This window comes from Monodelphis domestica, chromosome 6 (genome assembly GCF_027887165.1).
Source record: "Monodelphis domestica isolate mMonDom1 chromosome 6, mMonDom1.pri, whole genome shotgun sequence".
Taxonomy (NCBI): domain Eukaryota; kingdom Metazoa; phylum Chordata; class Mammalia; order Didelphimorphia; family Didelphidae; genus Monodelphis; species Monodelphis domestica.
In genome coordinates this window covers 92343811-92356208 of record NC_077232.1, presented here as the reverse complement: position 1 = coordinate 92356208, position 12398 = coordinate 92343811, and the positions used below count along the sequence as shown (strand labels likewise).

At 35.2% G+C, this 12398-nt stretch overlaps 1 protein-coding gene across 10 annotated transcripts in view; it reads right to left on the bottom strand.

Moving 5' to 3' along the window:
- ZNF518B (zinc finger protein 518B) overlaps positions 1 to 12398 on the bottom strand; it is an 81610-nt gene that overhangs the window by 30669 nt on the left and 38543 nt on the right. For 9 of the 10 annotated variants that reach the window (XM_056802426.1, XM_007496722.3, XM_056802428.1 and 6 more), the window contains one exon: positions 4585 to 11101. In XM_056802426.1, coding sequence (XP_056658404.1) covers positions 7655 to 10990 — 3336 coding nt within the window. In that variant the 5' untranslated portion in view covers positions 10991 to 11101 and the 3' untranslated portion in view covers positions 4585 to 7654. Of the gene's footprint in view, positions 1 to 4584; positions 11102 to 12398 lie in introns of those variants that run through there. The other variant, XM_056802430.1, reaches the window with a different exon arrangement.

The window sequence follows — 12398 nt, the reverse complement described above, 5'->3', positions numbered from 1 at the left end:
TTGAATTTAAACTACCAAGTAATCTTGTGAAAAATAGAAGATACGGATTATCTCCATTTTTTAGATTACAAAAGTCCATACCTCTTTACTCCAGAAAAAACTAAACTCAGAAATGCAGAGTAACTTACCCAATGACACAAAAGTAATTGATAGTATAGACCCAATTCCAGAGTCCAAGTCAATTGCAAAAAATTTAGTATAGACAGAAATACAGCATTCCTTGAAGATGTGGGTTTACCAGTGTAGGGAGTATTAAAGTTCATTTAAAGAAATATTTTTGGTTGTAAGCAGAAGGGTGCAATGCCGATAGGATCAGATTATTATCATTTACAAGGCATAAGTTACATTTGAATTTCATCATTTTGTCTTTGCACAATGGATACATTCCACTAATGATTTAATGATGTGAAACAAATAAGAGGGATATGAACCTTGATATTTTGTATTTCCCCTGAAAATCTATAAGGAATTACTTTATTAGACAAACATTTTTCCTATTCAAAGAAACAGTCCTCTCCTGGGCTAATTCATAGTATAATGGAAAAATCATGGGATTGAAAATTTGGAGACCTCAGTCCCAGCTCAATCACTTGAACATGTTGTTTCAGCTCTCTAAGGTATGTTTCCCCACATGAAGAATTGTGTAATTTATCTTAAGACTCTTACAGAGAATAATTAGCTTACCCTTAGGAAATTAATTCTGTTTCTTAAACAACTCACCAGCTCTGTGGGCTATATACTGCTAAATGTTGAGCAAAGAATTTTGCTATGTAAAAAGATTTATATATTATGTATTTTATACACCACTAAATTTCAGAGTTGAAATTTGGTTTCATCTGAACTACTGAATTATTTGGGGCACCTAATTTAAGAAAATAGATTAATAAGAGCTAGGTAGAGCACAACAGTGTCAGACCTGAAGGCAGGAAAAATTGGGTTCAAATCAGGTCTCCACTATTTCCCAGCTGTGTAACTCTGGGCATCACTTAACCTGCCTTGGTTTCTTCATCTGTAATACAGAGATAATAATAGCACCTTTTTCTCAAGGTTAGATATTTGTAAACAACTTTGCAAATCTTGAAGCACTAAACATATACATAGAGATGTAAATATACATATGAATTCACACAGACACATGTATAATCATATTTATATATGGAGAATTACACCTACACACAATTATTATATAATGGTATGGAACCAGGACGGTGAGATCAAAGAACAAACCATACATTTTGAAGGGATTAAAGGTGTTCAGCTTGGAGAAAATTTGGGGCATAACTATCTTCAATTATTTGAAAAGATGGGAAGGAAAATTAGAATTGCCATGCTTGACTCAAGAGGGCAGGGCTAAAAAACACGAATAAAAGTTAGAGGGAGATTTCTGACTCCATATAACGGAAAAAAAATCTAAAAATTAGAAATGTCCAAATGGAGTGTTTCAAGCCAAGAGATGACAACTTATCAGGTAATTGAAGTCAATGAATAAGCATTTACTTAGTGTCTATTAGTAGTACCATGCTAAGTTGCTAAACGCTAATACTCAAGCATGAGTTTGCCTAGATGTCTACCTCTGATGTTTACCTCTGACTCACTAATTCTATAAAGTGAATATACTGAACAACTTTATCCAAGGTCCCTTTGTACTAATAGTAAAATGTAGATAAAATGCTATAGCTCTAGAATGAGTACACTGGCATAGTATTTAATAAGGGAATTCAGGGATTATCAATCCACCCTTATGCAAAGCAATATACCTACTACAGTAGGCAGGCATGAGTCTGACCAAAAACATCAACCACTATTCCTTATTTAAAACCATCGTCTAAGGGGCAGCTGGGTGGCTCAGTGGATTGAGAGCCAGGCCTAGAGATGAGAGGTCCTACGTTCAAATCTGGCCTCAGACACTTCCCAGCTATGTGACCCTGGGCAAGTCACTTGACCCCTATTGCCTAGCCCTTACCACTCTTCTGCCTTACTGTGTATTGGCTCCAAGACAGAAGGTAACAGTTAAAAAAAATATATCTTCTACCATACTTTGTGCAAATTAGAAAAGATCACTGAACACAAAAACTAAACAGCTTGGACAAATGATCCAGATCTGGTACTTACTAGCTGTGACCATAGGAAAGTTATTTCATTTGAAAGTGTTTATAATTTGTAATTGAATTTGGAGCTAATAGGGACCTTAGAGATTATCTAGTCCAATAACCTCTTTATATAAAAGGAAGAATTAACATCAAGTGGCAATGATTTGCCTGAGTTAATAGCAGAACTAGTATATGAATCCAGGTTCTCCAACTTTAAATCTTGTACTTTTCCCACTAAACCACAAGTAGGAATAAAAATATTAACAGTACCTACCTCAAAAGCCTGATGTGAAACTCAAAAGAGATCATTTGTGTCTAGGACCACTTAAATGTTAACTATTATTATATATTTTAGGGGTGAGGGATTGGTAATCTCTCCAACTTTTCCAAGTGAAAGTCAAATGTACTTGATCCCAACATTTCCCACCCTCTTGTTCTTGCCAAGATCATTAGCATTTTATAAGACTAAAATCCACAAAATGCACAAAGCATGAGTCTTTTTTGATTCAAAATAAGTGGCAAAGGAAAAACTAAACAATATTAAAGTTCTTTAAGAAAGGCAACACTTTAAAATAGAAATGAATTCTAGTCTGTAAAATCCCACACAACTTTCTCCCAGATATCCCTTTCCTGACCTTGGATAATAGTATATTCTCTGGTGCCAACCTGATCTCATTTAGAAGTCATTATGAAACATAATGCTAAAATAGTGATTTGGAATCACCCCATTCAGCCAAGGAAGTCAGTTTGTCATCACATCTGACAAACTCCAGAATCACATCTGCCAAGTCAGAAAGGTAACCACTCTATCACTATACATGTGGCTCCACTGTGTTTTCTACAGATAGAAAATTCAGAGATCTGACACATCTACATATATCACATTAACAAAAATTCTCAAAAGCATTTCTGCTCCTTTCATAAGTTTGTTTTTCTATTTACTCTCATATTTCAGTGAACATGGTGAAATAAAATCATGAATCAGTCAGAACACCTGAGATCAAAGTCTAGCTCTACCACTTTTACTTGTGTTGATCTTGGGTGAAACATTTAATATGTCTAGGTCTGCTTCCTCACTTGAAAATGAGGTTAGACAAGATGACTCCTAAGATTCTTTCTAACTCTAAATCTATAAGCCTATCAAATAACTATGGATACTCAGGGTAAAAGATGTTTAGATATCCCAGTCTGTGCCACAGGGTACCTCTTTTGAAGATATCACTATAAATATGTGCAGGAGAGGGTCACAACTATTGTTTTCAATATTTCTAAGATCCATGATATCACTGGTGTGGGCTCTCCCTTCACTGACAAAGACTGCAAATCCTTTATCACATGGTAGACAAAACTGAAAGAGTTATGACAGGCAGAAATATCACTCTATGACCAAACTAACAGTGAGTCTTTGAAAACTCCACTAGGCTGGTGTTTGAAGGAGACATGATCCTGAACCAGAACTCAAAAACTTTGCAGTTTGGTGGGTAGGTCCTCTCAGACTTTGCACTCTGCTGACATGGTCTTTGAAAAATGAGGTTTAGTTTCCAGTCATGAGGAATGCAGGATTTTAGGGGCAAAATAACTACTAGTACAAATTGACACAGCAAAAATTGGGACAGTAATAGGTACTGGATGTGTGATTTCATTAACATGGGGAATTCCAAGTAAACTCTCTTTACCAATGCAGGGCAGTACTTTTTCTTTAACTTTATAGTTTTATAAAGATATAGAGTAAGACCAGGTCAATATCTAGTTAATTTTCTATTCGTTTCCCCAAAATTGGATCAATCATTACACGATTTTCCTTTCCTGTACTTTTTTTAAGAAATTGAACTTTATCAAGCATTTGAAAGGCTACTGTTCAAATGCAAATCAAGTACTTTCCTGGTAGGAACTAAAAACTCTGCTACTACAGTCTCTGACATTTAAACTGCTGTCATAAATTTACCCTTTCATAAAATTAAGGTATCACCTGATACCTTATAGTTTTTGAGCTATTTAAGACAGACATCTTCAAGCAAAAGTCCTATGATCACTTGTCAAGTTTGTTGTAGAAATTAGAGGACCAATTGGACCATACAATCTTCTAGATGCCTTCCCAACTTTAAGATCCTATAGCGGTTATTGATGATGATGATCATCAGAAAAACACATGAAATCATCTACCTCAAAAGACTATGATGAAAAGTAAAATCTAAACTGCTATAGAAATTCTAACTTATTCTAGAGAATAAGAAAGCCATGAGTTTAGGAGATCCTGGAAAATACAGGTGGAAGGGAAGTTAAGAATCCATTCTCATTTCATTTTATTGAGGCCCAAAGAGTCAATGTGACCTGCTCATTGTTACAGAGGTAGTAAGTAGCAAAGCCAGAATTTAAGATTCTCGGTGATCTTCCTCCAAAGCTAATACTTTCTAATGCCTCAAATGGCCACTCATTAAAGTCATGATTGTAACTCACAACCCAAATTTTCATATATTTACTTTTCAACAAAAAATCAGGTGGCAAAACCATTGCAAGTGTTTTATTTAACAAACTTTACAATGTAAATAATTCTATTACTATGTACAAATGTTTGTTTCAAAATCAGAACAGCAACCACAAAAAACATTAATACAGGACTTAAAACAATCCTTCAAATATTCTAAACATTATATTTTTAAATGCATACAGGTAGAAAACAAGTTCTAAAAGGATGACGAAGATTCAACATAATCTCACTTTCTGTAAAATGTAATCCAAAAGTTATCCTGGAAGAGGGAGAGGTTTAAGTTTTGTAGGGTTAATACTCTGCCATTTGTAAATTGTAGTGTCTCTGATGAAGATGAATTTTAACATTAACTACTTTACAGGGCACCACAGGACTGTTCTACACCTTAATCCTGAATATAAGAAGGTCATCCAATTTTCTGGTCCCATTTCAAGGAAAAAAAAAAGGGTTGTAATGAATTCGTGTTAAGTACTCCTTATAAATTGTGGTTAAGTAGGCCCTTCGAGTACTAAAAGAAAAAAAAAACTATGTTGAAGTTTTGTTGTGGTTTTCATTAATATAAGTTCTTGAAGTGAACATATTTATATTGAAGTAATAAGTCTTAGGAGATTTCTTCAAGGAAACATGAAATCTTTTAACACAGAGAACAATAAGCCTGAAATATTTTCAATAATTCCTTGAGATTATCCTGTGTTAGGAAAACTACAAAAATTTCAGAATCACAGAATCTACAGAATTGGAAAGGTCTGCAGAGGCTATATCTAATAAGAATCTTTGACAAGTGGTCATCCAAGCTTCCATATGAAGATCTCAAAGAACTCATTAGGTCCCAATACAATTCATTACACTTTAGGGATATCTAATTGTCAAGGATATTTTTGCTTTGAGCCAACTGTTTACCTTATCTGTGGAAATATATAAGCACTTGTACCCTAAAAAACTCATTTTCATATAAATTAGGTGAAACTATATTTTGATATAATATAGAAAAAACATTCACTAAGAAATATTTGTATTTTATAATGCGAATGAATACTCCAATGTGATTCTGGTAGATTCTCAATACTTTGACCTCATTTTTATTATTTTTACTTCTTTACAAATCTTACCTTTCCATAAATTTAGCTCTTCACAGGTTAACTTAAAAACCTATTTTTTGTTTGCTCTCTCATAACAGCTTAGAAATCTCCATGCACATCAGAAGGATGTAAATTCATATGGTTACACATATAGTATCTTTAAGTTTTTTGACTTAGGAAGTATAAGCCCCAGTTCCTAAAAGCACCATCTGAAACATCCACATTTTAATACTGCAATGAAATAATATACTGACATAGATTCCTGCATTTGTTCTTATAAATCAGATCCAAATCACCACAAATTGTGCTTTTATTTTCAACAAGTTGATAAAAAAAATGTACTCTCAAAATAAAAGTGTCATTTCTAGAATGTAAAAAAAAGTACTTAAAAATTCTTCCAGACTATAGTAATTCTTTATAAAATGGGTTGGTGGAAATTAGGTACTGCTGACATTTTCAAACAGTAGTTTAAAAATATCTGTATATGTATTTAGCTGTAGATACACACACACACACACACACACACACACACACACACACACACACACACATATATATGCAGAGGAATAAAAAATATTTTGCCATCAAAAGTTAAATAAATTTGTTTTAACTAAAATTAGTCAAGATTCTATAAGAAATGTATTTGCAAAAGTGACCAATTCTAAATTCAAAATTTTCTCTTTGTTGCCATGTTATAAAATAATAAATATGATCCTTGACTTTTATTTTTTAATTTAAGGTGAAGAACAGGTTTTATCTACCTATATATAGCCCAGGAAAACATTTAAGATTAAATTAAAAAGTTATGCCTTCCTGTCCTGCCCTTTCCCCTCCACCCATACCCCTACTCCCAACTGCCCTTTTTTGACAAGGGGCATTTTGCAGCTTGGGATAATTTGCCCTTTACTGTTAACTACAATAACAGGGACCAGGCACTAAAAAAGGAGGAAAAATCAGGCACTTGGAGGAAAAAAAAAGTTCCCTTCCCTCTCATTAATATCTATTAAATAGTAAATTCAGATATTTTCTAAGGTCCTTTCCACTTACATGACCTAGGCAATAATCTAGAATCCAATGATAGGACTTGGAAATAAAAGAATTCTCAGATATCTAGTCCACCAAACTTCATTTTATAATTAAGAAAACTGGGGCCCAGAAAGAAGTGATGTGGTCAGTTATACAAGTAGCAGAATCAAGATTTGAACCCAGGTCCTTAGACAGCTTTCCATCATACCACTATGCATCTAGTCTACCCTTATCATTTTATAATATATTAGGACCATCAAATTTAGTCTTCTTAAAAAATAAGACCAGAAAAATGTGCAAATCTTCTAGCACTGCTTTATACTTAGGGTAATGGTTCTAAAAGGAGGGCTGAGATAGAGGCCCTGACTGGAACAGGGGAAGAAAAGAAGGAAGTAGTAGATGAAGTTATTGTAAAGTACCATGAATGCAAATGAGAATTCTTCTTTTTCCTCTCACTGAATACCATATGTACAAGAGTTGTAGTTATTCATATATTCATGGTTGGTTGCTTTTTTTTAATGTTAGACATCTTTATACTCAAACACATTAGGAATTAATATTTGTTAGGGGAAAGGGAAGAAGGTTGGGTAGTAGTGGCTCATAATTCACTATAAGGCAATGCTCTTGTGGCTCAGTTTTCCTTTAGTAAAAATCAAAGAATTAAAAGCAAGGATAGCTTAGTCTACTACTACTGTGGCAATTTACTTCCTATTGAGCAAGCAGAGAACATCATTAACAGCTGTCTCCATAAAAGGGTGCAGAGTATAAAACACTTTGACCTGTTTAGAATATTCTGGATAGTTCAGTCTTTCTGAAGTGCTACTCAACCCTTTTTGTCCCTACACACAATTTGTATTTTCTCTCCCTCTCACTCTGGCTTCTTTCCTTTCCCATTCCCTTGCCCTCAAAAAAAAAATAAATAAAAATCTACCTAAATATAAGAAAAGCCAATTGTTTTTAATCCCAGCTATTCATTTGGGGGTCCCCAAAGGAGGAGAAAGCTGCTCCCAATCTCTGGTTGCTTCTATCAAGTGTCGCTGCCCATGACTCATCCACTCTTCCTGGTCTTCATATATCCTTCCACAAAACCAACATTTAAACATACCCTGTACTGATTCATCTGGTAAGGAATCCACTACCTGGTAGCTGTTCTTGTGGATCTTTTTAAGTTTCATTTTCAGCATAGTCTTTTTCACTGGGCACACTGCCTCCAGGTTCTGATAGATAAGTCGCCTGTGATGCCGCTTTATACCTAGTTGGTCACATGTTCGTTCTGATAAAACCACTTTAAGGACATTGCCTTTATACTTGTGGACAACCTTCATGACATTAATAACTTCTACTGAGTCAACATCTGGGTGGTTTAACACAACAACTGGTTGGTTCCGGCGGGGGCATTTAATCAACTGCTCTGTTTTGAGAGGTATAAGTCTGAGATGTCTTGCTGTCATAAAAATGCAAACATCTGGAAGCATGTGACTGGAGTCAGATATGATTTTGTTTTTTTTCTTGGAGATAAGTGCCTGTTTTGTATTAATTTTGGACCCTGAGGGGCCACTAAAAGTCAATTTTTCCTGTTTATCCTGGTTATTGTCTTCTTTTGTTTGTGGACATGAAGAATCTGATTTTTTAGAAACAGTACTGGTAGTGTATTCTTGATTTGGCTTGTTCCCCAGTGATGTACCAAAATTTCTGGAACTGTCTATTAACTGACTTTCATTTGTCAAAGACAAGTCTTCACCTATCTGTTCAAGAAAATTGAAGGAAACAGATTTTGATAATTCTCTTTTATTGCCACCATTAGGCAATTTATTCTCTACTAAATGTTCATTCTCAGTGGAACTGAATGCTTTCAACCCAGTGTCTTTTGGAATAAACACAGAAACAGCATCATGATTGTCTGTGACTTCCCTAGCTTTTGTTTGCTCATCCACATTGTTGTGGTGTTGCATTTGTTCATTAATCAGTAGTTCAATGCCAGTAGCATTGTTCTGTAGTGCCTGGGGTGGAACCCGGTCAATACTTGGTGCATTATGTCCCTGAATACAGTCTAGGGGAGTTTCTAAAGGTAAGGACTGCTGTTCCACAGTGCTTGAAGGAGACAGTGAAGTTTTTGAAGATTCAGTAGCAGCAATTAACTGAGCAATTTTTTTCTGCAAAGAATTAAATGACTTTGTCCTAAAACATGCATTGTCCCATTTAATCCCTTCTGGGATATTTTCAACCCCAGAGCTGAGAGAAAACACTGATGAAATAACAGGGCCATCTGAAGAAGTGATGTTACTTCCTGAATTCTGAAGAGCAACTCCAACAAGGTCTTCTGACATAACCTCCTCAGGATCTTGAGTCTTAATATCATTTTCTCTAATTAAGTTGATGTGTGATTGTTCACTTCTACATAAAGTGGAATCTTGCATTGAATTCGGATCACCTGAAGGTTCTTTTGCTTGTGCTTGATTCAGCTTCTCACTGAAAGCAACCATTTTAAAAGTATCAACTTCTTTCTTATTCAACGAGGCTTCTTGGTTTACTGGCAACGTATCTCTTTTTGCCAAAGCCACAAGAGCTTCAGTAGGCTTAGAGTTTGAAGATGGTTTCTCTAAATGATTCTGAGATCTCTCTTGACATGGCGAGAGGGCAGCCACAGTTGGCAAAACACTCAGCCTTTTCACTGGACTGCATAAAGTACCATTATTCATCACAGATAATGAAGAAAAATTATTTTGTTCAATATGACCATCTCTTGAGGAAACAGGAGAGAGGGCAGTTCTGTATGGAAATGAAAGCACTTCTTGCCTCCAATTCCCAACTCTATCATTATTTGGACAGGACTCACATTGGTTAGTAATTGACATATTCTTTAATACTTGAGAATCAGAAGACTTTATGCAGTCTAGATCTTTTGCATGTGTATAATCAGTGGAATGCAGATTATTAATGCCCAATGGCTTCTCAGGACTCCCTTCCATTGCTGGTGGGGTTGGTTCAGTAGGCACTAATTTTTCTTGCTCATTTGGCACTGTGTATTTGTTCATAGGCTCATACTTACCTTCATCAGAGCTGCCAAGTTTAAAGCCATTTTTTTCTTTCATAGGAATTAGTTTTAGAACAAGTTGTTGGGTCCCATTGACTACCTTAACATCTATCAGCTGGGCTAAACAGTTTTCAGGGACTCTAAGTTCTGCTGGTGCAACCACAGTGAGTGGCATGCCAGGCTGCACAGGTTCTTTTGCTGGTGATAACAATTCAACTTCCACATTTTCATTCTCAAAAAGGTTAACTTTGCTTGGTTCAGGAAGGCAAGCTTTATCAGGAGCTGAGGCTGCTTCATCCCTGCTGCACTCCTTAGTCTCAGGTAAAGAAATAGCAGGGCCTGTTTTGTCCTGATCTCCATGACTAGGGAAATATAAAGGTGAATCTGTTGGCTCATTCAAAAAAGAATTTGACTTAGAAACTTCGTTTACAAGAACCTCAGAGTTCTGTTTTGAAAAATTGGTTCTCTTTGGCTGGTGTTCCATAACCTGTCTGAGAGGTCGTTTCTCCCCACTGGTCTCATGAACTCGTCTAGTATGTTTAACTATATAATCATTTCTGACGGCACCATAGTCACAATACTCACACTGATATGGAAATGTCCCTGTATGTTTCACCAAATGTCTCTGGAATTCTCCTTTTGTGTATGAAACATAGCTGCAGTGAGAACAAAAGAATTTAATCTCTTCATGTTGGAGTGTGTGCTTTTTATATTGCAGAGGGTCCTTGGTAGAAAATCGGCATTTATCACAGTAATATTTGCCTGGTTGAAAGTTTTTCACTTTAAATTGGTTAGTAATAGTCCTTGAAATAGTAGCATCTTTATTTCCTGAATCAATAGAACCTGGCATATCATTCATAAAAGGGATAGGAGGAGATACACCAAAGGTGCACTTGACACAAACAAAGAACATCTGGTCTTCAATTTGACTATATTGGTTATCTTTTTTCAGCTCCTGAAGTGGGACTTTTTGCAAACTTCTACACCTCAAACAAGTAACCATGCACATCTTGTCATCCTCTGCCTTGGAGTCTTGATAACCATGGGACTGACTTTCATGTCCATTGGGCTGACTCACATGCTCATTGGCAAGTTGCTTCGGGGATGTAGTCAAAGAATTATTTTTGTCATTCACCTGATCTGTATATAACTGTGGTATTATTTCCTTCATTTTTTTAATCTGCATTTCTAAAAACAATTGTGTGTTGAGTTCCAGCCCTTCAGTCAATGATATCCTTGGTATTCTATCCTCGGCATAGTCCGTTCCTGGCATAGAAGCAACTGCCTAAACAACTGTGCTTAATGTTCTTTGTTGGACAGGAAGGCTTCAAGACTGACTGAAAAATGCAAGGGCTTTCAATTTTCTGATGATTTCAATCCATTACTAAAAAAAAAAAAAATCAGAAAAATGTAATTAATTTAATGAATCTTGTTAACATTTTATTAAAAATTCATTTGAAGTATTTTATGGCATTCCCAACAATGAACATGTGTATTTAATATCTCATTATATTAATATACCAGTATGCAGTCTTTAAAGTTTTTTTTTTAAATGGGGAGGAGGAAAAGAACATAAAAGGATAAACTAAGTACGAAATAAGAAATCAAATTACAGATCCCCAAAATTTCTATTTCAAAACCACCAATGAAGTGATTTCTATTTTCAAATTATTTCCAAGGCATAATAATATTAACTACCCCTGTGATATAGATAGTAACTTATCATTTTCATTTCTAGCATGTCTTTCTTCACAGATGGCAAGTTGTTGTGAAGTTGACATCTTTACCTAAAACTTTGGGTTGCATTATAGGCAAGGCCAACTTATTAATAAGTTCAACACCAAGAATCAATGTCTATCACTCTTATATAAAACATAACTAGTATTAAAAAGACAATGATTGGTCCTTCCAAAAAAAAAAACAGACTAGAAAGCAGACCTCAATTCTAGTCCCTAATTTGCTATATACTATCTGCAAATTCAGTTTCCTTAGTAGTCAATAGGAAGCAACTAAAAATAAAAGAGGACAATGAATATAAAAGTGATTTTGAAAGCATAAAACATTTCACAGAATAAGATGTGATATTTTGACATTTCATGGTTATTAGGCATAACACGGATGAACCAATAAAGGAAACTGAACAGTCAAAAGTAGGAGAACCAGTAAAAAGAACCACAAAATCCTAAAGAAAATATACAGATGAAGAGGGTAGACAATATAAAACATATCAGAGATCAAAGAGGATGAAAAAATTTATAAAGTGTCATTAAATCTGGCAATTAAGGGATCACTGGTAACTTTGGATAGAGAAGTTTCAGTTGAATGATGAGGTTAGAAGCCAAAACGCAGAGTGCTTAGAAAAAAGTGAAAAAAGGTAGAAACAGCAATTACTGTCAGTTTTCTCCAGGGGTTTAGACCCTAAGGAAATAAAGGAAAGCTATAAAATTGTAGTTAGTAGAGATGGATCAAAATGAAGGTTTTCTTAAGAATGGAGGGAAAGACAAAAGCATGTTTGTAGGTATCAAGGAAAAAAGTCAGTAGCCAAGAATAAAGATTTGTGAGATGGTGGAGATAACAAAAGGAGCAATCTGCTGAAGAAGATGGGACAAAATAGGATCAACGGTGTATATAGATGGAGATAGCTAAATGGCCCAAAGGAGAGAGAGTGCTGGAGTCACTCA